This window comes from Cydia splendana, chromosome 22 (genome assembly GCF_910591565.1).
Source record: "Cydia splendana chromosome 22, ilCydSple1.2, whole genome shotgun sequence".
In the NCBI taxonomy this organism is placed as follows: Eukaryota; Metazoa; Arthropoda; class Insecta; order Lepidoptera; family Tortricidae; genus Cydia; species Cydia splendana.
The window spans coordinates 12,357,139-12,381,812 of NC_085981.1; the positions used below are offsets into that span (position 1 = coordinate 12,357,139).

Sequence of the window (24,674 nt, forward strand, 5' to 3'; positions counted from 1 at the left end):
AAAGACATACAAACATAAAAAACATTAGACGCTAAAATAGGACCCCACTCAGCATAATGCCGCGGCAATCCGTGGCGCTGGTTTTCAGTGGGGACCTGACTTAAAACTATGAGACGACAACACATACGCCAGCGACACACAAAAAACAGACATAAAAAAGAGAGAGACACTAAAATTTATACATACTGAACAACAACGAAAGAAAAGGAAAACAAAAAAAAAAAAACATACTAATAACATATAAAAAAAAACCACACTGAATTATACAATATACATCAAATTTAAAAATATTAAAAATAAAAAGAAAAACTGTAACCTAAAAGCTTAAAAACTACCCACAAACAAATTATAGTTATTTTAATAGAATGACGGTATCAAATCGCAAACAGTCTAAACTAAACTACATACGTCTCCAGAGAGATAAAGTATCTCATGAACCGTGATAGAAATTTGAAATTTTCACAGATGATATATTTCTGTTACCGCTATAACAACAAATACCAAAAACAGAATAAAATAAATATTTAAATGGGGCTCCCACACAACAAACGTGATTTTTTTGCCGTTTTTTGTGTAATGGTACGGAACCCTTCGTGCGCGAGTCCGACTCGCACTTGGCCGTTTTTTTAATTTCGGTACCGTTTCGTACCTTCTCACAGTGACAATAGTATGAGGTCACTAGCGACTTTCATAGGTATTGACTGTCACTGTGACAAGGTACGAAATGTATAGAGGGCCGTATTTAAATGTATAGAGGGCCGTATTTAAATATATAGAGGGCCGTATTTTCAGGCTTTAGGTTAGGTTTCGTTCATGTCGTCTCGGATATGGGTGAATATGGTATCGATGCATTCAGAGTAATGCCCTGAACACAAATATATGAGATGACAAGCGCGAAAGTGGTGGGGGTAGTTGCTGTGACGTCATAAAGTCTGCAGTACAAACTTTTTTTTTAGTTTCCTTTAAACATACCATGTGGGGTACCAAATGAAAGGGCTTTGTGAGTAGATCACAAATATATAAAATCGCTTGTCATCTCATATATTTGTGTTCAGGGCATTACACTGAATGCGTCGATACCATATTCACCCATATCCGAGACGAGATGAGCGAAAATAGATTTCTAGAAGACTTTTCTTTCGTTGGCCGGGCCACTAGGATATTAAATTCGTTGACTGTAAAATCTTCCCCAGTTTTTGTTTTACATTCTAAATTCTTGTTTATTGCTTGCTAACTTTTAAAATATTTTTTTTTTGGAAAATTGGTTGAGAATATTATACTTTCCCATGTAATTTAAGGGATGAGCTTCTATTGTGTAACGAAAATTGATTTGGCACCGTCACCTGTGTAACGAAGACAAACGACCGCAGCCCTTTGTGCGCTGCCGTCACACAAATGATGCACCCTTATTCGATGGCCATGGAAAAAGTGGTAAAACATTTGAAGAACTAGTCCAACTAAATATATTCGTATAAAATCTGCCCTTTTGGAAGTCAGCTTAAATGTAGATTCAGCAAAATAGGTTCAGCAGTTGTAATGTCGCAATGAAATGAAAACATACGACATAAATGTACCCACCAACATACAATTGTATGCTTTCCCCCCTGCTTAGAAACTTGTTGGCAGGGGGGGGGGGGGGGGTCAGTTATCTCTGCAGCTTACGGTACTGAGCTACATAAGGAAACGAAATCATCTATTATATTACTCAGGAAAAAATAAAACGATTCTAAACGTCAAATGACACCGATCGTCAACGTCTTTTGACTCGGCGCTCAAAAGTTAACCCTCCCATTTTTAACGACTCATGCCAGTATGCATGAGGGCGTGTCAAGGACTTAGGGTGGAGGGTTGCGCTTTTATACTACAAGTACCTGTTGATTAGGGTGACAGAACAAGGGCTTGGAGGGTTTTTAGGGGCTCAAAAGGGGTAGGGTTTCGCATTGCAAAAAGGTACAGCTTTTTTATTTGACTCTGTTTTTGTGTAGGTATGTATAGTTAATTTTTATTATTGTTTTGATTAAATTACAAGACGATAGCGATTACTGTCTAAATGTATGTGTTTCACTTATAATTATAATCAATGCGAGACAAGCTAACTTTTATTCAATTTTAAAAGAAAGTTTGGTTTCTACATAAAATTAAAACTCATTGAAGAAAAGTCTGTGTCAGTGTTATTGAAAAACAACGCACAGTCTAAAGTGTCTAAGCCATCGAAGAGTCTATTGTGCAAATGATATAGAGATTCTTCACATTCTTACACAAGTTTCGTTACAAAACGATTGTAAAAAATTCACTCGATATCATAATTCATTAGCTTATTAATTACAATTTCTAGCAACGAACCAGACATAGATATTACTTGAAGAATGTTCATGTCTTCGAGCAACCCCGGGCAGGGAGTCGGCATTCGCACTATTTCCCCTCTGCCGAAGCACATGCCCAACTGGGCATGCACACAACTAGCGCGGTGCGTGTTGTGACTCATCCGTACACAAAAAGAGATTGAGGTGTGGAAGATATGTCTTTGACGTGTGTCATTTTCTATGTATTTGTGTCGTCATTACAGATTGGATTTTGTATGTAGAAGTGCGACTGTGTGCACGTTTCCCCCCGCAAAAAATGGCAGAATGATTTGTACGGTAAGATATCGCTTGGGCTCCTCCCTTCCGACGTTTCGGAAGCCGGTGTTGCTCGAAGGTTCATTGGTTATTTCATAATGTCGTTTTAATTTCACTGTTGACAGCTGACTTATCATATCCGTAACAAAATCTGAATAGGCTTTTACACTCTCGATTTTAGGGAAACCGAGGCTTGGAACTTATTTCCCGGGTGAAGTTTATTTCGACGCTTAATTCCGTGGAATTGCTTCAATTTGGAAGCCTTTATTTTGATAGAGCTTTCTAGTAATTTAGACTTGGATTCGGGTTACGATAATTATCCCTTCCTTTTAGCGAAATAGGTACTTCTTCGTATTGATATTTAGGCTTTCGTGTTATTGACCGAGCGTTAGCAAAGATCTCTGTTTCAGCTTGGGAAAAAATGCTTTCGTATGTCCGGATGTTCTCCGCTACAGGTCGCAATTCTCAACCGATTCTCGTGAAATTTTGTGAGCACTATTAAATAGTTTTTTTTTGTCGAATCGGTTTTGAAAATATTTCATAATGGCTGAGCCATGGGGGTTAGCGAGGTCTACAGCTCACAAAGCCACTGGTTTAGTCTTTTGCCAAGTCTTAAGGCTCATTTAGACGGCGCGTGAACTCGCATGCGAGTTTCATTACATTGCGGTTTTTGATTGGTCGGCTGAATTGGTTGTAACCAATATGGAACTAAAATCGCATACGAGTTCACGCGCCGTCTAAATCAGCCCTTAGTGTATGACACGCTACCTACTATTGACATCAGGCGTGGCTCACTCCGCGATTTTGTCGCGTCGCTACAAGTGCATGCAGCCCACACCAATTTTGGTGTCTACCAGCAGTAGTTGCCGCGCACCGTTACGGAATAGACGCCTCCTCGCGCTTGCGCCACCTTGTGGTCATATCTGTCGTAATAGACGCGTTTTGTTAGAGAGTGTACCTTCTGTACCTAGTACTATTATTTATTCTGTGCTATTAATGCTGATTGTATTATTACTACGATTAATGATTAGAGCAATTTGTAACATGAGTTAGTTTAGAAACTCGTAGATAGGATGATATTAGATTATTTATGGAGAGAACAAGGTTAACTTCGGTTCATCGGAGGCACTCAAACTATTATCCACGTCCTAATGTCGCTGAAAGTTTTATGAGTTTATTAACAAAGAAGTAGTAAAAATGATTGATTATATATTTCACGTCATTACTTAATAAGTAACGAATATATTTCATATTTCATTTATTGCGTAGTCATGAACATAAATTACATAATAAGATCTTACAGTTAAGTTGGCCAATTCATGACACCCTGTTAGGGCACACAATATTTAACTTACTAGCTAATACCTATTAAAACATTTCATCATAATATATCTATCGTATAATTAGTGTATAAGAAAAAAGTAACATTGTAAAAGTCAATAAAGAATAAAAATAAATTAAAATTAAAAATTAAAATTTAAAAATTAAAATTTAAAAATTATAAATTATATAAAACTGAAAACACAATAACTTTTCAAAATTTTGTTCTTGTTTGAATTATAAAAGTTAAGCACAAAGGCCATAGTCGGTCTTCCATAGTAAGTTGGCCCTTAAACCAATTTGATTCGGGTTTTTTTTTGTGAGTACCTCTCATCGTGAAGGATATTTTTGCTGAGTATCAACATCCTACTAGTGACAGTTTTTGACTTATGATTTTTTAATTTTTTTTCTTTAATGTATTATTTATCGGGATGTATTTAACTTACTATGGAAAACCGACTATGGCCTTAATTTCGCTAAAGTTTGTTCACGTTATCGATAATTTTGCCTCAAATAGGGTAATTCGCCAGTAACTGGCCACTTTTAGTAACTGGCCACCCCAAAATAGGTGAATAAAATTCATTTTTAGTTTAGGGCAGCCCGTTACTAAAAGTGGCCAGTTACTGGCGAATTACCCTAGGTACAAGCTCGTTACCAACTTTTGGCCCCACGTTGGGCGCCAACTTTAAAACAAACCACCCTTATAAAACCTTTATAAAACTATAGGGTACCACATCATCTTCCTCGCGTTATCCCGGTATTTTGGCACGGCTCATGGGAGCCTGGGGTCCGCTTGACAACTAATCCCAAGAATCGACGTAGGCACTAGTTTTTACGAAAGCGACTGCCATCTGACCTTCCAACCCAGAGGGGAAACTAGGCCTTAATAGGAGATGTCCGGTTTCCTCACGATGTTTTCCTTCACTGAAATGCGACACTTTTTTACAAGTTACATTGGCAGACAACTGAGACAACATTCAATACATATTAATATATATTATTGTGTATTCATATTAATATAAATACAAAGCCGATTTGTATAAGATTATTTATTACTGATAAACTTTATTGCGCAAAACATATAAATAATGTACAAATGGTGTAGTTATGAAAAATCCCAGCCAATCTCTTACGAATAAATTACAAATAAATTGCACGTACTCGTAACTTATCGCTGCCACGTTCAAAGCTACTCCGACCTCGAAAGGGTCTGAAATATAAATTCAAACTCATATATTTTGTACACAATACAAGTAGGCAGTAAGGACCCTTCACACAAAAGACCGCAATGTTGTACTGAATATGCAACGAAGGTGTCAATCTCTTGCCGAGTTACTTGTACAAACAGCAACACTCCTAACTGTACATCGATGGACCACAAAAGGCATAAGGTTACAGTTAACAGTGTGGACGATGGTACCAACTTTTAAACTCACCCGTTATTTTATTTCGTAAAATTTGGTATTTAACAATTTTTGCGCCGTTCTTCTAGCATATTATATGACATAGTTACAGTTAGCTATGCCGGTTTTTATTTTTGAAAAGCGGTGATACTGATAACGGTGATAACCGAATAGATGAGACGTGTTTAACCCGGTTAACTTGTACGGATGAGCTTCTACGATATCCACGAAAATTACCTGAGGTCTTCTGTTGTCGTAGGATCACTTGAATGGATCACCAGATCAAATGATATTTCGTACATAAGTTACGAAAAACTCATTGGTACGAGCCGGGGTTGGAACCCGCGACCTCCGGATTGAAAGTCGCACGCTCTTACCGCTTGGCCACCAGCGCTTCTATTAACGTATTAACAATCCTTTTTTAATGGTCTGCTGGAATTTAAGAGGAAGACGATATATACGATAACACAGCAGTCATTCAGGTAGGTCATTTGAGTTTTAGGTATTGTGACAACACGTCGATTTTATGTTTTAAGGTTTGAAGTTTAGGCATTCTGAGAACGACAAAAGTTGCCATTCCGGGATTTAGGTATTTTGATACTACATATTTGGTTTTGATATCTAGGAATTTTGGTAAATGGGTATACTGAAATTGAGTTAGGTACAATTATACCTACCTATTACGAAATATAAAATAGGTTTAATTCAATCAAAGGCTCAACCAATGCAAAGTTTTTAATGAAAAGGCGTACCTACTGCAAAAACCGTTCCCATATTCCGAATTGTACAAAAAGCTTTAGAAAAATTGACACTTACGCCATTTTTAACGATCCTCCAATAGAATATCGAGGCAATACGACGTAAGTGCCAATTTTTACTAAAGTCTATACTGTGCGACATACTGTATGTTACCTTTGTACATTTTAAACTGATTCTTTTGACAAAAGCTACCTGGAAAACGGAAAATGAAAATCCGGACACAAAAATCCGCTGTTAACAATTGCTGCAGTTTTTTTATGTATGCTGGACTGTACGTGGGATATAAATGTGATTTTCCGGCAGAACAGTTTTATTCGAAGTAGAAATATTGTGATTGTGATGTAAGTGATTGTGAAGGAAGGTATTACGAATACTTTAAAATGGAAAGAAGCTCTTTTCGTTGGTACTTTTTAAAGTGAATGTCATCTGATTTCTACGTCACCGTTTCCTAACAATGTAAGATACAATAAGACCTTTCAGAACACCGCTTCAATCGCTCTTTATCAACTGAGCTACCGAAGCTTACCAGAAGCGTGCGAATTTTCCATTCCATACTTTTGTTTAACGCCTTTAGTTTAAATACAATTGTAGACAAAACTATGCCTTTAAGAACATAGACATAAAGGTCATACAAGTATTAAACTCAACGGTTATACGCGCCATCAGCATGTGCATCCGAGGCACACGCCACCACTTTAAGTCGTCGTACATCGATTGAAACCTCTTCTCTACCCTAAATTTTTTAATGTATGTATTGTTATACTTATATTATTTAAACTCTCTATTCTAGTATTATACTCAATCTTTTATTGAAGTTACTTCAACAAATCCTTAATTCGAAAGTGAATTCATCTTGCATTGAAACTTACACTGAATTTGTATTTTATTTTTGTATTTTAAATGATCTCGAGAAAACAGAAGTTTATCCTTTAGTGTTTGATTCGTAGACAAAAGATAAAAGGACGTACATTTAAGAAAAGAAAAGTTTTAAGAGCAAAGAATAAAGTAAGTGTTGTAAGATTCGTTTTTTTATTAATCTTTAAGAAAAACCATTTAATTATTTCGTAATAAAATCTTTGAAGTGTGTGAACTTCTAAACCGCTGAATTCTTTTGAAGCTACTTATTTATAAAAGAAACAGTAGGTACTTTTTACTTTAGTTTCAAATATCTGGCATATTATCTCGAGACAACAGATTTATTAAATTACATTTTATTCTTTTTACCATAGAATAATGAAATTGTATACATCAGTATAGGTTGGTTACACGTTTTACCCTCCAAAAATCTAGGCACTCTTCTCAGCAATGACACATTTAGGCTTTCGATGGCACTGCGACTCGGACCGGTCTGTGTTGCCCCGCACACATGTCACTGTGGTTCCACCGTCACTTGTAAGGGCCTGCATGGTCTGTCTTGCAGCAGAAGCGCGGGCCGCATCACACGCCACGCCAGTATCAACGACATCCTGCGCCGGGCCTTTACCAGTGCCGGAGCACCAGCCGTCCTAGAGCCCACAGGCCTGACCAGGGACGACGGCAAACCTGCCCGACGGCATGACTCTTGTTCCCTGGAGGCTGGGCCGGCCCCTAGTCTGGGACGCCACGTGCGTCGACACTCTGGTGCAGTCCCACCTCCCGGGGACCTCGACCAAGGCCGGGACGGCCGCCGCAACGGCCGAGCACCTCAAACGGCGCAAATATGCAGCCATTGATTCTGGTTGCATGTTTGAGCCGTTTGGGGTGGAGACCCTCGGGCCTTGGGGACCCGGAGCACATTGCATATTTAGGGAGCTAGCGAAGCGTCTCAATGATGCTACGGGTGACCCGAGGGCTGGGTACTTCCTTGCCCAGCGGATTGGTATTGCTATTCAGCGCGGCAATGCCACCAGCCTTCTGGGCACCCTACCATCCGGCGCGGAGGTAGCTCCCATTTTTTATTTGTAAATATGTGTATATAGTTGTTAGAGTTTAGTTTTAGTTTTAATTTTAATGTTTAGTTTAATTATTTTGTTAATACTTTTGTTTTTTGTTAATAAAAAATTAGATACATCAGTGAATACGGACAATTGAAGTGAATATTTCAGATTTATTTGAAACAGGCGATTATTTAAGTAAATTGTTTATTTATTACAGTTGATGTATAATATTGGAGTATAATACTGTTTACAAAAAAGTTTTCAAATTTATTTACTGAGTCTCAAGTCTCAACATTACTTGTCTTGCCTAACATTGCCTGACATGAAATTCCAAATAGTTGTCTTTATGTAACCCCTACCATAGAGAAATATAGTATTTCTCTATGGCCCTACTAATATAATAAATGCTAAAGTAACTTTGTTTGTCTGTTACCTTATCATGCTTTAACCGCTTAACCGATTTAGGTGGACCGATAGAACCGATTTAGACATAGGATAATTTTTATCCAACAGCAATATCATCATTCCACGCAGACGAAATCGCAGGCAGATGCTACTTAGTTCCATATACAGGCTGGCCAAAAAATAAGTGCATTCCCGTTTCCAGGGAGGTTTTGGGATTATACGACCTACAAACCTTCAAGAAAAGAGCGTACTCCCATCTTAAAGGCCGGCAACGCGCTTGCAACCCTTCTGGTGTTGCGGGTGTCCATGGGCGGCGGTAATCGCTTACCATCAGGTGATCCGTCTGCTCGTTTGCCTCCTATTTCATAAAAAAAAAAAAAATACTGAGCAACTTTTACTATGGGACCAACCCCGAAATCGCGAAAAAAAAAAAATTACCCATCCATAGAAAATGGACCGGCCAAAATGTATGAAACAGCCAAATTTTTTTTCACGATTTGGTTGGTCCCATAGTAAAAGTTGCTCAGTATAATCCTAAAACCCTGGCAACGGGAATGCACTTATTTTTTGGCCACCCTGTATTGGGAGAAAGCCAGGCAATGTTTCAAATGGCAGGCAAATGGCAGGCAATACTAACAATAAGTAAGTTTATGGTGCACTTTAAGTTCGAATCTGGATACGATCTAGCTGTACAATGAGTTTTAGACAGGCTAAATCCACCCCATAAAATATGTCCCGCAAAATGCATTGCCGTTCTGCGGGCAATATAAATCGTGGAGATGACATTTTTATCAACCCCCGTGCAGTCTCGGCTGGCTGCACCGCGAGCTTAGGGCTGCCATATTCTAGTTTGCCGATGTCTGACAAAAGTTTAAAAATGACCGTTGGGTAATTTAATTTCGCTTTTTATGGACACTTTTTGAAAAATTACTTTTTTAATAGAGGTAAACTTGAATGTAGGATATGTATACCCAATTTTAACTGAAATTATTAAATTGATTGCCCTGTGCACGAAAAAAAGCATTTTTTTTATTATTTTGGAAAACGTAGACCGCTGTTATTTTTTGATACAATTTGTATTTAATAAATGGGAAAGAATTAAGTATAAAGATTTCGTAACTTGGACGTGACGTCCAATGTCTGTTTTTCAATCTCCATAGTGGCTAATCGTTTTGACAGTTCGAAAAGATACGCTGATTTGACTTGCCAGTTAAACACCCCATTGTGAGCGTGAAACGGTTACCGGAATAATTATCACATATTCTGACGGGACCCGCGCCTTTAGGGCCACCCCACCCTAGCGTCTCTCAAGCGTCGGCGTCGAGTCAACTCTATGGCCGCTGCTCGACGCAACTGCGCAGCGACTAGCGATTGCAAATCCGTGAACATTTTTCAAATCCGGATTTTCGGATTTTGGTTTGACCGAAATCCGAAGTTCGGATTCAATCCGGATTTTAAGAAAGGAATATGTGGCATAAAGGCAAAGTGAAACAAACAATCAAATTAAGTTGTTTTTATTAAAAATAAAAAAACAGAATGCGTACACTGCTATGCCAATAACAAAATCTTTAAAAAATAATAAAAACAAAATACATACGTACACTCCCAAGTAACAAAAGGTTCTATAACTAAGGCATTTTATCACCAAACAGTGATATAGTAGGCCTATAATGGTAACCATTGTGACTGCTTGTACTATAAAGGTTTTTAACAAAGCGTTTTGTTTCTATAAGATTAAAGACCTTTTAAGTACTATAATTTAGCTGTTAGAACGCTTATAGGATCATACAAAAGAATCTTTAAAGTGCTGCACTGTAATAGATATGCAAAAAGCGATTATGGTACTATTTAATACTATAGACGACTTTACTGATGCTTTTATGTACCTATTTTGCACTAATAATGCGTCAAAGTAACTTTTATAGTACTAGTATTGTAGCAGTATCGTAAACACTATTAGAGGATCAATCTGCACTATAAAAGGACTTTGCACGACCATTACGTAACGTTTTAGCTTTTTAAAAGCTCTCTTAACATCGCTATAAGGCTAGAAGAGTTCTCTAAAAGTCATGAAAGTTTTTCTATAGTGCTATATAGTACCATAAAAGTTACCTGGTACGTTGCTAAATAACTTAAATCGTAACTTAAAAAATGGCTGCTGTTTTCTGCCATAATAGCACATTAGCGGCACGGCTGGAGCCTATGTGTACTATAGCAGCCACAGTTGGAACAAGTCCTTATTTTATTAATTTTAATTTAATTAAAACATGAAAATTATGAGAGCGCATTGTCAAATTTGAAATCGGCATAATGATTCTATCGATACAATTATTTTCGCATGTACGATGTACCGGCATAGTAACGGTCCACAAATGATTTTTAGTACATCCTTTTTATTACCTACCTAAATACAAATGTCACTTTAAGAAACAATGGCGAATGAACTTATTTAATATTTTAGGCACCCACGACGCAAGTATGATAAAAAAGATCACTGGAATCGTTTACGGTGCAAAATAGCACTATAAACATGTTTCATTGGTTACTTTTATAATTCCAAATTGCGACATAAACGTTGCAGACAGCACTATTTTAGTACTAAAGAGCGTTACTCGTCACTTTTACATTTCAACCATAGAGCTGATTTATCACCGTGAGAGCCTTTATGTAATGTTTATAGAATAAATCAGTGATAAAACTAGGGCCTATCTGGGGTTTTGTAAACGTTTACAACACCATTATAGTGCTAATCATGAACACTAATTAGCACGCTCCAAAACGTTCTCAGGACTTTTATAGTACCAAATTTTGTTACTTGGGCTGCTACGCCAATAAAAAAAGCGGACGCGGGGCAAGCATACAGGTGCGAGCGAGTGCGCGACGCGCAATGCCCGGCTGGCAATAGCTCTCCCGCGTTGCCGCTTCATGTGCACCGCTTTTTATTTCGCATTAGCATTAATTTTGAGCAAATTAGTACTGGTGGGAAAAAATCCGAAAAACCGGTTTTTTCTTTTCAAAATCCGAATTTTAAAACGGATTTTCAAACGCTCCGAAATCCGGATTTTTGAACTTCGAATAATCCGGATTGCAATCACTAGCAGCGACGCCATTTTTCATAGCGCTGACTAGACGTCGACGCTCAAAAGACGCTAGTGTGTGGTGGCACTGTGTTGACGGTGGAATGGTCTGTGTGACAACCCTAAAAGCAGCGAGCCGTTGACATCCCCGGGACTTTGTGATAAAAAGCTTAAGTTTCTTATAGCACAACTTAGTTACTTAACCTATTTAGTCTGAAGCTTGGCTATCTCTAGCTTGTTTAACGTTTAAGTTTGTATTGAAGATAATTCTTAAACTGTAAAGAAGTTTCGTTTAATGATGTTTGTTATTTCTTAACACTTGTAGTTACAGCTTACAAACTAGGGGCTCTGTGAGCTGTAGAGCTAGCGACTCCCCAGGGCTCCGCGATTTTGGAAAATTCTCAAAAATTTAATCGCCGAAAATGTGATATAATCATCGATCCAGCTGACAAAATTTCACGCGATTAGGTTGAAAATGCGACCAGCGGTGGCAGCATGGTTCCATTATTATAGCCTGTCACTTTCGCACTTACATACTTGTTAGAACGTGACAGGCATGGTGACAGGTGATAAAAATGCGACGGTGCTACGGCCGCAGCAGACGAGAAAAGCCGGATATACAAAATTATTTTTACTCAAGCTACAACAGAGACGCTTAAATTCTCCCTCGCACGGTCATGAATGCTGGCCAAGAAAGTATTTTCGAAGGAAAAGGATATTGACAGTAAGTACCTTCTGATTGGCGAATTTGAAGAAAGTTTAGGATTTGTAAGAAATATTTACAGATATAAATGGACCTACAAAACACACACAAAAAAGTTTCATCATTTTAACCTCTGCTAAAATTATGCGCCTTTTTTAAAAACCGTCGTCACCGCTGGCGGGAATCGAGCTAAAAATCCGGTCATTAACAAGCGTCCACATCTGTATGTGATCGCTTTATGTAACCAGGTGCTGGTTCAATCCCCGGGTGGAGCCGTGAACGCCGATTTCCGAGATCGTCGCTATTTGTGGCGAGAGTGTGGTCGGGATTTGGTCCAGTCGTGTTCGCTACGGCGATTATGTAGTGGATATATCTCTGTTTGAAATCTGGATCGGACTGGTGATATTGTGTTGAGGAAATGAAAATTATTTGTACAATAAATACAAAACCATGGGAAGTCAAGGAAAAAACTATGACCGAAAAATCGTATTTGAAAAATGGTCACGTATAATTTTTCACCTAGACTGATCACTTAAAAATGTTATACCACTGGTAGTAGTATATGAAATGTTTATTAAAATTAGATAACAAAAAATTTCCTTTTTGAGAAATTTATTGCACAATACGGATCAAAGGTGCTCTTAATTCTAAGTAGAAATAACAAACAATTTTCCAAATATAAAAAAGTGACAGGTTCGGTATTATTGGCGAGGCCGTACAGTATATTACATACATACATACATATATTAGTCACGCCTATTTCCCTAGGGGTAGGCAGGGACCACGTATTTCCACTTGCCATGACCCCGACATATTATCTCTTATTAGGTATTTATAGTCAAAATTATATAGAAACATTGACTCACATACACGAGTCTGTGTACATTGTAAGTACATACGAATGTATGTATACATTGTAGGTATATATGCTGTCTGGTGTATGCATTAACCTAATCACTTAGTAATCGTATCGACCGATCCCATGAATATTGTATAAACAATATCTTGAAGTGCTCATTGATTATTCAAACAGAACCACGAAAGGCATCAGTTATTTAACTAATGTAATATTGTAAATAAATTTTATAAAGATATGGCGTTATCGCTTTGACGTAATTTATTTGGTTATTTCCACTTCAGTTTTTCTATACCAAACAAATATACATTGTGAATACTCCGTTTCCAATAGTATTTACTATGAATATATTTAATTAATCTGTATTCATACTGTTCCAAACAACCTGTGTATTTAGTTTTTCTTTAACACGTTTAGAAACTTCAACTGTTAAATGTAACCGTTTCTCTAAATCCCAGTTAAGATACTTTTGTTGGTGTAGCAGCTACCTAGTCGAAGTCACAATCAAAGCTGTTGAAAAACAGCTCTTTAAAGAAAGACGTTTGAAAACCTTTAGTTTACCGGGAGTTGCTGCGCTATTCCAAAGATGTTCCGAGTACTTAGCCGAACTAGTGTTTGGGTAAATCTTTAAATTAAAGGAACAATTTTAAAAAATCACTGTTTCGGGCATAATTCAAATTTGTGACCTAGCTATCGAAGCTTTCCATAATCGTGAGAATTTCTTCATTTTTTGTTTATACGCCTAAGAGAGGCGCATATTTTAGGGGTTAAATAGCACATCAATATAACTTGGTGCCGTTAAAATAGATGTAGCTTTAAGCTTGCGTCGCATCAGTCATCCCGATACATTCTTACCTTTCGATTGGCGTTTGTAGATAAACCATTGTGATCTTGGCTACGGTTGTATTTTTTATTAACAAAGTACTTACCTATAGTTGGTACAGTTTAAATTTATATTAGATTCGCCGCTAGGCTTCCCCTGCTGTGGTTCTTTCTGAGTGTCCATTAAATTTCTCCACCTGAGCGCTCACCTCGCTCAAGCTCGCGATCAGAACACGGTCCCCTCTTCGATTTTCCAATCGCCCCAGGAAAGGTCCTTGCCTCTATTTCAACGTTAAAGTAGTTTTATTTCCTCGGAAGGTTTTTCTTGAAATCTCGGCGCGTATTTACCCAGTTGTTATCTAACCTTCCTGAAAGTTGGCCAATTGAGGGGTTTAAGGATCGTTGGTTGTTACGTAAAGATTCGGAACGTTATGTTGGGTCCGGTTTTTTGGCAAGAAATAGCAGTCGAATGTGCGTATATCGGCAAAAGCAACCTAATTTTGTGTATGTGTATTTATGATTACTTTATTTTTCTTTCTGCGAGTGTGATAAACCGCGACAAAAAAAGATTTTTCCATGAATCAAAACTATCAAAAGTAGCTTGACCGATATCTTGTCTTCGTAAACCATTATATCAGACCCGTTACGTTCAGGTCAAGTCAAGGCAAATTACACATACCTTCCTATGTAGAATTATAACATCATTAAAAAGATAAGCGAAGAATAAAAAGTAGTAAACATGACACCACCTAAAACAATTGACCCGCCCTGTGAGGTAATATCTACCACGCGGTCTAACGCTTGTAAGAACGGTTATGGCCCCATTATGTGGGGACCGGCCGCGAATTATTTTACAGTAGAATATTTTGAAGTCATTTTAGATGAAATGGCCGTCGTGTGACGACTACTAATTTTCAGGTTTAGGTACCTATGTATCTGCTTTGTATAACTGGGTGGCGAGTTTTGCAAGTTAAACTACCCCATCAGTTTCTGAAGCTTTAATTTATTAGACTTAAGGACTAAGTTTAAAAAACATCTGCATATGTACTTGCTTGCATAAACCCCAATTAGCATTGCTTGTGCTTGTTCTGGGACCGGAAGCCCGAACCCACTTGCGAGATGCCAGTGCCATCAACTGGTATACGAGGAAGATGGTGGTCATCATCATCATGAACTTAAGAGTTTATCTCTCGACGGTGCAGTATCTTCCAGCTTTCCATATCCTGCGCCAGCTCTTTGACTTTTTGATAGTGTCCGACCGAAACATGTTTTTTTGCCGAAACCGAAACCGAAACCGAATGTTCGGCTTTGGCTCTAGTTTCGGCCGAAACCGAAACCGAAACTTTTGTAGACTTGTTAAAATCGTTGAAAAAATGTCATAAAACCGCTTTTACACACATATTATGGGGCTCTCAACACCCAATGTCCTTGAAATTGATGTTACTTAAGCAGTTTTTTAAGAAAATTACTAGAATTAGACCAAGATAATTCTGCAACGATTTTGATAACACATGCAATGCAAGTGTTACTTTAAACGTCAAAACTTCTATGAAATTATGATGTATAAATAACATTTGCACTAGTAGCACTGGATATGCTATCAAAATCATTGCAGAATTTTCTTGGTCTAACTCTATTCATTCACCAGTCAAGCTAACATGTAGATACAGGGTCAATCAAAAAACCAATCAAAAACGCGAGCGCAGCGAGCGCGAAATTTTTTGTTAACAATATCCTAAAGGGCCTAAAAGTCCGAAGTGCCCCAGTGAGGCGAACTTTCATGCGAAGTCAAAGCCGTGCTTCTGGCTTCAGGATAAGTAGTTAAGCACAGACTCCAACCAATGTCCATTGTATTAAAAAGCGACACCGCAGGCCGAGCATGGCGCAGCGAGGCCAAAGGCTAAGCTGAAGTAGGGGATATGTGGAACACAAACCAATGGTAAATTGAGGTAAAAAGTGAGGCTAAGGTGGAGCATTCGTATCAAAAACTGTACTGGGGACAATCTTAAGGGTTTTTTCTTCGTTTTAATCAATAGTCAGCTGTTCAGCTTCGCAAAATATTAACTATTGAGAAAATCAACTTTGCGGCCCTAGTTGAGCGTAGCCTTTAGCCTCGCTTAAAATTTGCCATTAGAGGTAGATAGAAAAATGACTGAATAAGAGCGAAAAGAACATCGTTCGACTCGGGCCGAGCTGATACTCGGCCAACGGCTACGTGCGACAGTGCTATCTCATTCCCTCCGATACAATTAGACAGTGTGCGCGTTATAGGTATTGACAGCCTCTTAAGACTGCGTCGACCGTCCAGTGGCGCTCTCATTAGTGGAATTGTGTTTCATAATAAACCAATTAATTTCTGTACCTATACATGAATCAGTATATGTAGATATGTATTAATATTGTTGTCCTACTTATTCCCCAACTTTTGGTCTTTCTCCGAAGTACCATTTCGTAAGTTTCGGCCAGGCCGAAAGGTTCGGCCGTTTTTTGGCCGAAACCGAAACTACAGCCGAAACATGATTTTTTGGCCGAAACTGGCCGAAACCGAAACCGAAACCGAACCTTCGGTCGGACACTACTTTTTGATACGACACGACCCCTACTTTTTCCTTCACTTGAAGTAACTGCGTCTGGGTTTTCCTCTACCTCGCATGCGTCCTATCCGCCCCTCCAGGATAATTTTAAAGAAATGGCCGTGTCGTATTAAATGTGCAAAATTTTTTCCGCGTCTAGAATACGGTGAAGATAGCCAATGTCTATAATGCCTTCTTTTTCTTTTTCCAGACGTACCATACTTGGAGCTGGCGGAGCCGGACGAGGGCTACCACGGCCTGATCCGGGAGAACGAGACCCTGGTGGAGGTGACCCCGGCGATCCGCGCTCGGGGACCTCTGTGCTCGTTCCTCATCCTGAACAACAAGCATCACGGGGAGGCGCCGTTTGAGGTAACATCGCCATATCGCTTCTTTCCGCCATCGCTCTGCGCGACAACATTTCGATCTTCACCACTTACATGACTCATCATCATCATCATCATATCAGCCAGAGGACGTCCACTGCTGGACATAGGCCTCCCCCAAAGAGTTCCACAATGACCTGTCTTGTGCCACCCGCATCCAACGGACTCTTTACCAGGTCATCAGTCAACCTTGTGGGGGTCTATCCACGCTGCGCCTTCCGGTACGTGGTCACCACTGGAGAACCTTTCCGCCCTAATGGCCATCGGTTACATGACTGGCAGTCCTCAACTGTGCGATTCTCCTAAAACTTTTTGCTTTATGGAATTAACTGTCGCCTCGTATTTCCGGACCAAATTTTTGTATCTGATTGAACTGAAATTTGTCATAGGTACTTATGTATGTAAGGAAAGTGACAATACAACAGTATGATTACATCGATTTCATCTGATGTTGAAAATGTTATAACTATATAGGTATGTGATAACGAGGTTAAAATAGTCTCGAATATCTGAAAACATATATCACTAGTGTTTTTTTGTCCATAAAGTTATTATATAAATATGTAGTGCAAACCAATCACTTTTAGGCCAATAAGGACACTTTTATGTAACCGTACAATATAATCGAACATCTTACAACAGTAGTAATCGCGGCTCGAAAGGGTTACGGCTAGCGATTGCAAATCCGTGAACATTTTTCAAATCCGGATTTTCGGATTTTGGTTTGACCGAAATCCGAAGTTCGGATTCAATCCGGATTTTAAGAAAGGAATATGTGGCATAAAGGCAAAGTGAAACAAACAATCAAATTAAGTTGTTTTTATTAAAAATAAAAAAACAGAATGCGTACACTGCTATGCCAATAACAAAATCTTTAAAAAATAATAAAAACAAAATACATACGTACACTCCCAAGTAACAAAAGGTTCTATAACTAAGGCATTTTATCACCAAACAGTGATATAGTAGGCCTATAATGGTAACCATTGTGACTGCTTGTACTATAAAGGTTTTTAACAAAGCGTTTTGTTTCTATAAGATTAAAGACCTTTTAAGTACTATAATTTAGCTGTTAGAACGCTTATAGGATCATACAAAAGAATCTTTAAAGTGCTGCACTGTAATAGATATGCAAAAAGCGATTATGGTACTATTTAATACTATAGACGACTTTACTGATGCTTTTATGTACCTATTTTGCACTAATAATGCGTCAAAGTAACTTTTATAGTACTAGTATTGTAGCAGTATCGTAAACACTATTAGAGGATCAATCTGCACTATAAAAGGACTTTGCACGACCATTACGTAACGTTTTAGCTTTTTAAAAGCTCTCTTAACATCGCTATAAGGCTAGAAGAGTTCTCTAAAAGTCATGAAAGTTTTTCTATAGTGCTATATAGTACCATAAAAGTTACCTGGTACGTTGCTAAATAACTTAAATCGTAACTTAAAAAATGGCTGCTGTTTTCTGCCATAATAGCACATTAGCGGCACGGCTGGAGCCTATGTGTACTATAGCAGCCACAGTTGGAACAAGTCCTTATTTTATTAATTTTAATTTAATTAAAACATGAAAATTATGAGAGCGCATTGTCAAATTTGAAATCGGCATAATGATTCTATCGATACAATTATTTTCGCATGTACGATGTACCGGCATAGTAACGGTCCACAAATGATTTTTAGTACATCCTTTTTATTACCTACCTAAATACAAATGTCACTTTAAGAAACAATGGCGAATGAACTTATTTAATATTTTAGGCACCCACGACGCAAGTATGATAAAAAAGATCACTGGAATCGTTTACGGTGCAAAATAGCACTATAAACATGTTTCATTGGTTACTTTTATAATTCCAAATTGCGACATAAACGTTGCAGACAGCACTATTTTAGTACTAAAGAGCGTTACTCGTCACTTTTACATTTCAACCATAGAGCTGATTTATCACCGTGAGAGCCTTTATGTAATGTTTATAGAATAAATCAGTGATAAAACTAGGGCCTATCTGGGGTTTTGTAAACGTTTACAACACCATTATAGTGCTAATCATGAACACTAATTAGCACGCTCCAAAACGTTCTCAGGACTTTTATAGTACCAAATTTTGTTACTTGGGCTGCTACGCCAATAAAAAAAGCGGACGCGGGGCAAGCATACAGGTGCGAGCGAGTGCGCGACGCGCAATGCCCGGCTGGCAATAGCTCTCCCGCGTTGCCGCTTCATGTGCACCGCTTTTTATTTCGCATTAGCATTAATTTTGAGCAAATTAGTACTGGTGGGAAAAAATCCGAAAAACCGGTTTTTTCTTTTCAAAATCCGAATTTTAAAACGGATTTTCAAACGCTCCGAAATCCGGATTTTTGAACTTCGAATAATCCGGATTGCAATCACTAGTTACGGCGGCAGGACACTTCATTTGATTCCTTTCATCGTCCTCCCAGCTGCGTGGATATGAGATGAGGGTGCCTAATGGCACAATTTGCCTCGACTATGAGACTATGACAGTGGCATTATTGGTTTTCCTTTTCGGTGCCCTTCAATTTTCATAAAAAACAAAATACATTAGTCTATATAAATACTAATCTTATATAGATCTTCTTCTTCTTATATGTATATCTTATAAAACAAAGTCCCCCGCCGCGTGTCTGTCTGCCTGTATGTTCGCGATAACGGATTTTTGTGTGGTTTTCACCTAACAATAGAGTAATTCTTGAGGAAGGTTTAGGTGTATAATTTGTTAAAGTTTACCCGTGTGAAGCCAGGGCGGATCGCTAGTTATTATATTTAAATAGCAAACATTTTATACTCATTTATTAATTAGAACAGCATTTGTTTTAACGTTTATTTAGACTTAAGTGTTAACGTTAAACAATAACTATTTTGTGATCTAAAACTAAACTGCATTTTTGCGAGTTAGGTACGTTAGTTAGGTACAGCCTACCTTTTGTCCCTTAGAGCGGAAAAAGATGCTGCTTGAAGCAGACCTTGATCAAATTTTCGGAAAAATACAAACTTATTACGCTTTGCAAAGATTGGCGCAACAGCATTCCATTGGACATATCACTCAATTCAAACCAAGTTGGTCATCGTTCATCTTAGTCTTTTCGTCTCAAAAAACTGCTTAATAAAAAGTCCTTTTTCACCCTTCAGCTATGGGACCGTAAAAGGGAAATATACTACGAAATACCTACATCATTCTATCGAAAGGCCTTTCATGGAACCTTCTGGGCGTTCCGATATAGCTTCATTTGATGCCTTTCACCTCACAAGGGAGTTTGTTAGTTTTGTGCGGTTGTGGGCGGCTGCGGATGGCAATGTGTGTGCTGGTTGTCATTAAGTGGGATTCCTTATTTAGTTTCGTTCTACTTACAATGTGTCTAGGTGTATTAATTTATTATTGTTGTAGTAGATACTGGGTTATGTGTATGACAGGTCTTTCTTTTTGTAGTAAACTGCGAAATTATTGCTGATTGAAAGATAAATAATATGTCTATTAGTGGAAAGAATAAGTAGATTTGAAAAGGTGGTAAGTATTGAGATTGTTTTGAGATGAGAAACCAATCGCTCCACCTGTCTAGTACAAAAACCAATTTAGGCATGATAAAAGGTATGCTTATAGTTTTAAATCAATTTTCACACTTTTATGCAACAATAACTGGCCATTTTATTATATAATTTGCACCAAAACTCATTTGTTAGTGTTAGCGCCTCATTGGTGCTACCGTCGTGTACCTACGTGCTGGCCGCTTGATCGCCTAATGAATTCGGAATTCGATTATTGACATTGACTAGATATATATGATTTTGTTGATTCTGTTGAAATTATTGATTTTTACAAAGAAGAAGAAATGTTATTTGTTTTACTAAAACGTTAAAATGTATTAATAAAGTGATATGTTTAAATGAGTTGTATGTTCTCAAACATATTTTTGGTGACCCCGACTTGATCAAGTTCGCAATATTTGTATGAAGATTGCGCTGATTTGAAATGAAGACTATCCTTCGGAGAATGTCCCAATTTATCCAATAACGATTACCAGATGTTGTGAGTTTAAGCCGGTGAGAGCACGGATGGCTATTGCTGGTACCCATCAACTATTTATCAATCGCTATTAAAATATCGTAAGTAATTAATGGGTAATTCTACGAAGCGCGGGATTATAACTGTAAGTACCTCTATGTACCTAAATTTGCTTTAATGCGTATGCAAGTATAATTTACCAGTTTAAAATAATCTCGCACCCTCAAAATGGAGGAACTCAAACGACAAAGAGGAACAGTTCGGAGGGCTTTAACCCTATTCAAAAAATTCCTCACGCCGTTGTTAGATAAAAATAATCTAACTCAAGTTCTTGTAAATGAATGCACCCTTAGGTTGTCTAAAATACAGGAGGCATTTAATCTTTTCGATGAAATTCAAACTAATATTGAATTACAGGATGATTCTCAGAGTGAGCTGGATGCTCGGGAGGCCACAGAAAATGAGTTTTATTGTGTAATGGCTCAGGCCCAAGAGGTAATTGCCGCCTTTAAGGAAAAGGCCATCAAGGGGACGAGTTCTTCAGCCAGAGCAGCCGTCAGCGCGGAGGAGCGAAGAATGTGAAACTCCCGCAGCTAAGACTTCCTCCCTTTGATGGAAAGACAGATAAGTGGCTAGAATTTAGAGACCTTCACCTGTCTTTAATACATGACAACGAGAACATTGATGACGTTTGTAAATTTCACTATCTCAAGTCATACCTTCAAGGCGATGCAAGCTTAGTTATTAATTCTGTGTCCGTCTCAGCTGAGAACTATCCTATCGCTTGGTCGCTTCTACGCGAGCGATATGATAATAAACGTTTGTTAATCAACCAGCATTTAAAGGGTTTGTTTAGCATAGAGCCTTTGTCGAAGGAAAGTGATGAGGGTTTACGCAAATTGATTGACCATTTGTCAAAAAATTTACAAGCACTCAAGTCTCTTGGTGAGGAGACCGATAAGTGGGATACCTTGGTTATCTATATGGCCTCGTCGAAACTTGACGTTAGTACCGCGCGAAAATGGGAAGAGTTTCGTAGTGATATAACTTCTCCGTCATTAAAGGAGTTTTACAAATTCCTTCGTAACAGAGCTGACGTTTTAGAAACGGTATCTAGTTCGAGGAACGACAAACGTCAAATTCAGACGGATTTAAATAAAAACGACAAACGTCAAAATGTTACTCGAACTAAATGCTTTGTTTCGTCAGGCCTGTCACCGGGATCTGCGACTACCGTGGTTATAAATGAGTGTCACTATTGTAAGCAGGATCATAGGCTAAGCGATTGCCCCAAATTTAATTCCTTATCGGTTGATGAGCGCTTCCTACAGGTGAGTCAGTGGAGGTTGTGCAAAAACTGTTTACGCCCCGGCCACACTGCTTATCAGTGTCGCACCAGTACTGCGTGTAGGGTTTGCAAAAAAAGGCACAACACCATATTGCATAAAGAAGTGATCAACCATCAGCAGCAAGGGGAAGAGGAAGCAGCTGCCAGACCTAGTAATAATATTTCAAATCCTCAAATGTTAGCAGCTCCTTCGCCTTCAAACGTAAGTCAAGATGCTAAGCCCCAAGCATGACTAGCACGGTCGCGCGCCGATCCGTGGGTCAAGTCGCTCTATATGTATAAAGACGCTAGCGGCGGCGCAAACTATAATGAGGTTTCTGATTCGGCTATCGTAACAAACTCGACTAACACGACTGTCACGTTGACAGCGGCAGACCGTCGTCATATTATTTTAGCTACAGCCCTAGTTGAGGTGACTATTCACGGAAACAAGTTTGTTTTGCGCGCGTTATTAGACAATGGTAGTCAGTCCTCATTTATTACTGAAAAGGCTAAACAAAAGATTGGTTGCAGTACAATTGTTGTAAATCGCTCTATTTCGTGTCTTAATAAAATACCTTTGTTTATAAATGAATATTGTGATCTTAATTTACATTCACTCCAAACGTCATTTATAGCTGAAGTGAGGTGCTATATAATAGCTGAGATTACGGATGAGCTTCCTGCATTCAATACAGGAATAAAGGTAGATATTCCTAACAATATTACCTTAGCTGACCCTAAGTTTCAGTCGCCGGCAGAAGTCGATCTCTTGCTTGGTTCCGATATATACTGGGACTTGATTGGGCAAAGAAAAATCGAGCTAGGTATAAGACAACCATATTTAGTAGAAACCGAGCTAGGTTGGATAGTGGCTGGCCCTACGGGGGGGAGGCCCAGGGACTCTACGAGTTCTCATACTATCCGCTGTAACTTTTCACAAGATATTAAAAACCAGTTGTCAAAATTTTGGGAACTGGAAGAGTTACCTAGTTCGAAACCTGTAATATCTTCAGATGATGCTTATTATGAAAAACTCTTTAACGATACTACGCACCGTAATAGTGACGGAAGATATATCGTGAGTATCCCCTTTCGAGAATCGCCAGATGCTCTTGGTGATTCATACAAGATGGCAGAAAGGATACTCTATAGCATTGAAAGAAAAATCTCTAGGAATCCTAAACTTAAAAAAGGTTATTCTGATTTTATTAAGGAATATGAAGACCTTGGGCATTTGACTGAAGTCTCGAAAGCTGAAGAAGGTAGTCAGTTTCTTCCTCATCATGCTATTTTAAGAGAGCAAAGTGAAACTACCAAATTAAGAGTCGTGTTTCATGCGTCAGCAAAAACTACGTCAGGTAAGTCTTTAAATGACATACAGTATGTAGGACCCGTAGTGCAAGACGACTTGTTGTCTATTTTGTTAAGATTTAGGCAACATAAATACGTAGTTACAGCAGATGTAGAGAAAATGTACAGACAGATTCTATTAGAGCCCAGCCAACGTAAATACCAGCAGATTCTTTGGAAAGACCCAGATACTAAAAAGATGCGTATACTACAATTAAATACAATTACATACGGTACTGCTTCAGCGCCTTTTTTAAGCACGCGATGTTTGCTGCAATTAGCGAAGGAATGCGACAATCAAACTATCGCCCAAATAATACAGCATGATTTTTACATGGACGACCTTCTGACTGGTGCGCAGACTGAAGCGGAGCTTGGCAATATATGCGAATCAGTTACCAATATATTAAACGGAGCTTGCTTACCTCTTCGTAAGTTTCATACGAACGCTCCTGACATTGTCAAAACCAGCCTAAGTACCATGATACCTAAGGATTTAGATTTAGCAGGCCAGTCGAGTGTTCTGGGTTTAAAATGGCAACCAGCACCCGATTGTTTACAATTTTCAGTGGAAATTGAATCCACACCGCCAGTAACTAAACGTACTATTTTGTCAAACTCGGCAAAAATATTTGATCCGCTCGGCTTACTAGGTGCGGTTACAATTACACCTAAAATCATTCTTCAGAGGTTGTGGTTATCAAAACTGGACTGGGACGATCCAGTTCCAGCTGAGTTAGGTAAAAAATGGACAGATTTTGTAGACAAGCTCAAACATTTGACAAACATTAATATACCGAGATACGTTTTGTGTAGTCAACCTGTAAACATAACTCTACACTCATTCTCAGATGCATCTCAGGATGCATATGCTGCATGCATTTATTTAACCTCCTCAGATGTTGACGGTACCATGCTTACACGTTTACTGTGCGCAAAAACAAAGGTTGCTCCCTTGAAGCCGACATCTATTCCACGTTTGGAACTTTTAGGCGCGTTACTGTCTGTTCGATTGACTGTTAAGGTTCAGAAATCGCTACGCTGTGATATTGAGCAAGTTTTCCACTGGACTGACTCAGCTGTCGTTCTAAGTTGGCTTCAAGCGGAACCTCGGAGTTTAAAAAC

The 24,674-nt window shown here is 38.5% G+C and overlaps 1 protein-coding gene across 1 annotated transcript in view; it reads left to right on the plus strand.

Annotated features, from left to right (window-relative positions):
* The window catches only part of LOC134801432 (calsyntenin-1), a 344,316-nt gene that overhangs the window by 289,859 nt on the left and 29,783 nt on the right, over window positions 1-24,674 (plus strand). The window contains exon 2 of the mRNA XM_063773987.1: window positions 16,664-16,824. Coding sequence (XP_063630057.1) covers window positions 16,664-16,824 — 161 coding nt within the window. The remainder of the gene's footprint in view (window positions 1-16,663; window positions 16,825-24,674) is intronic.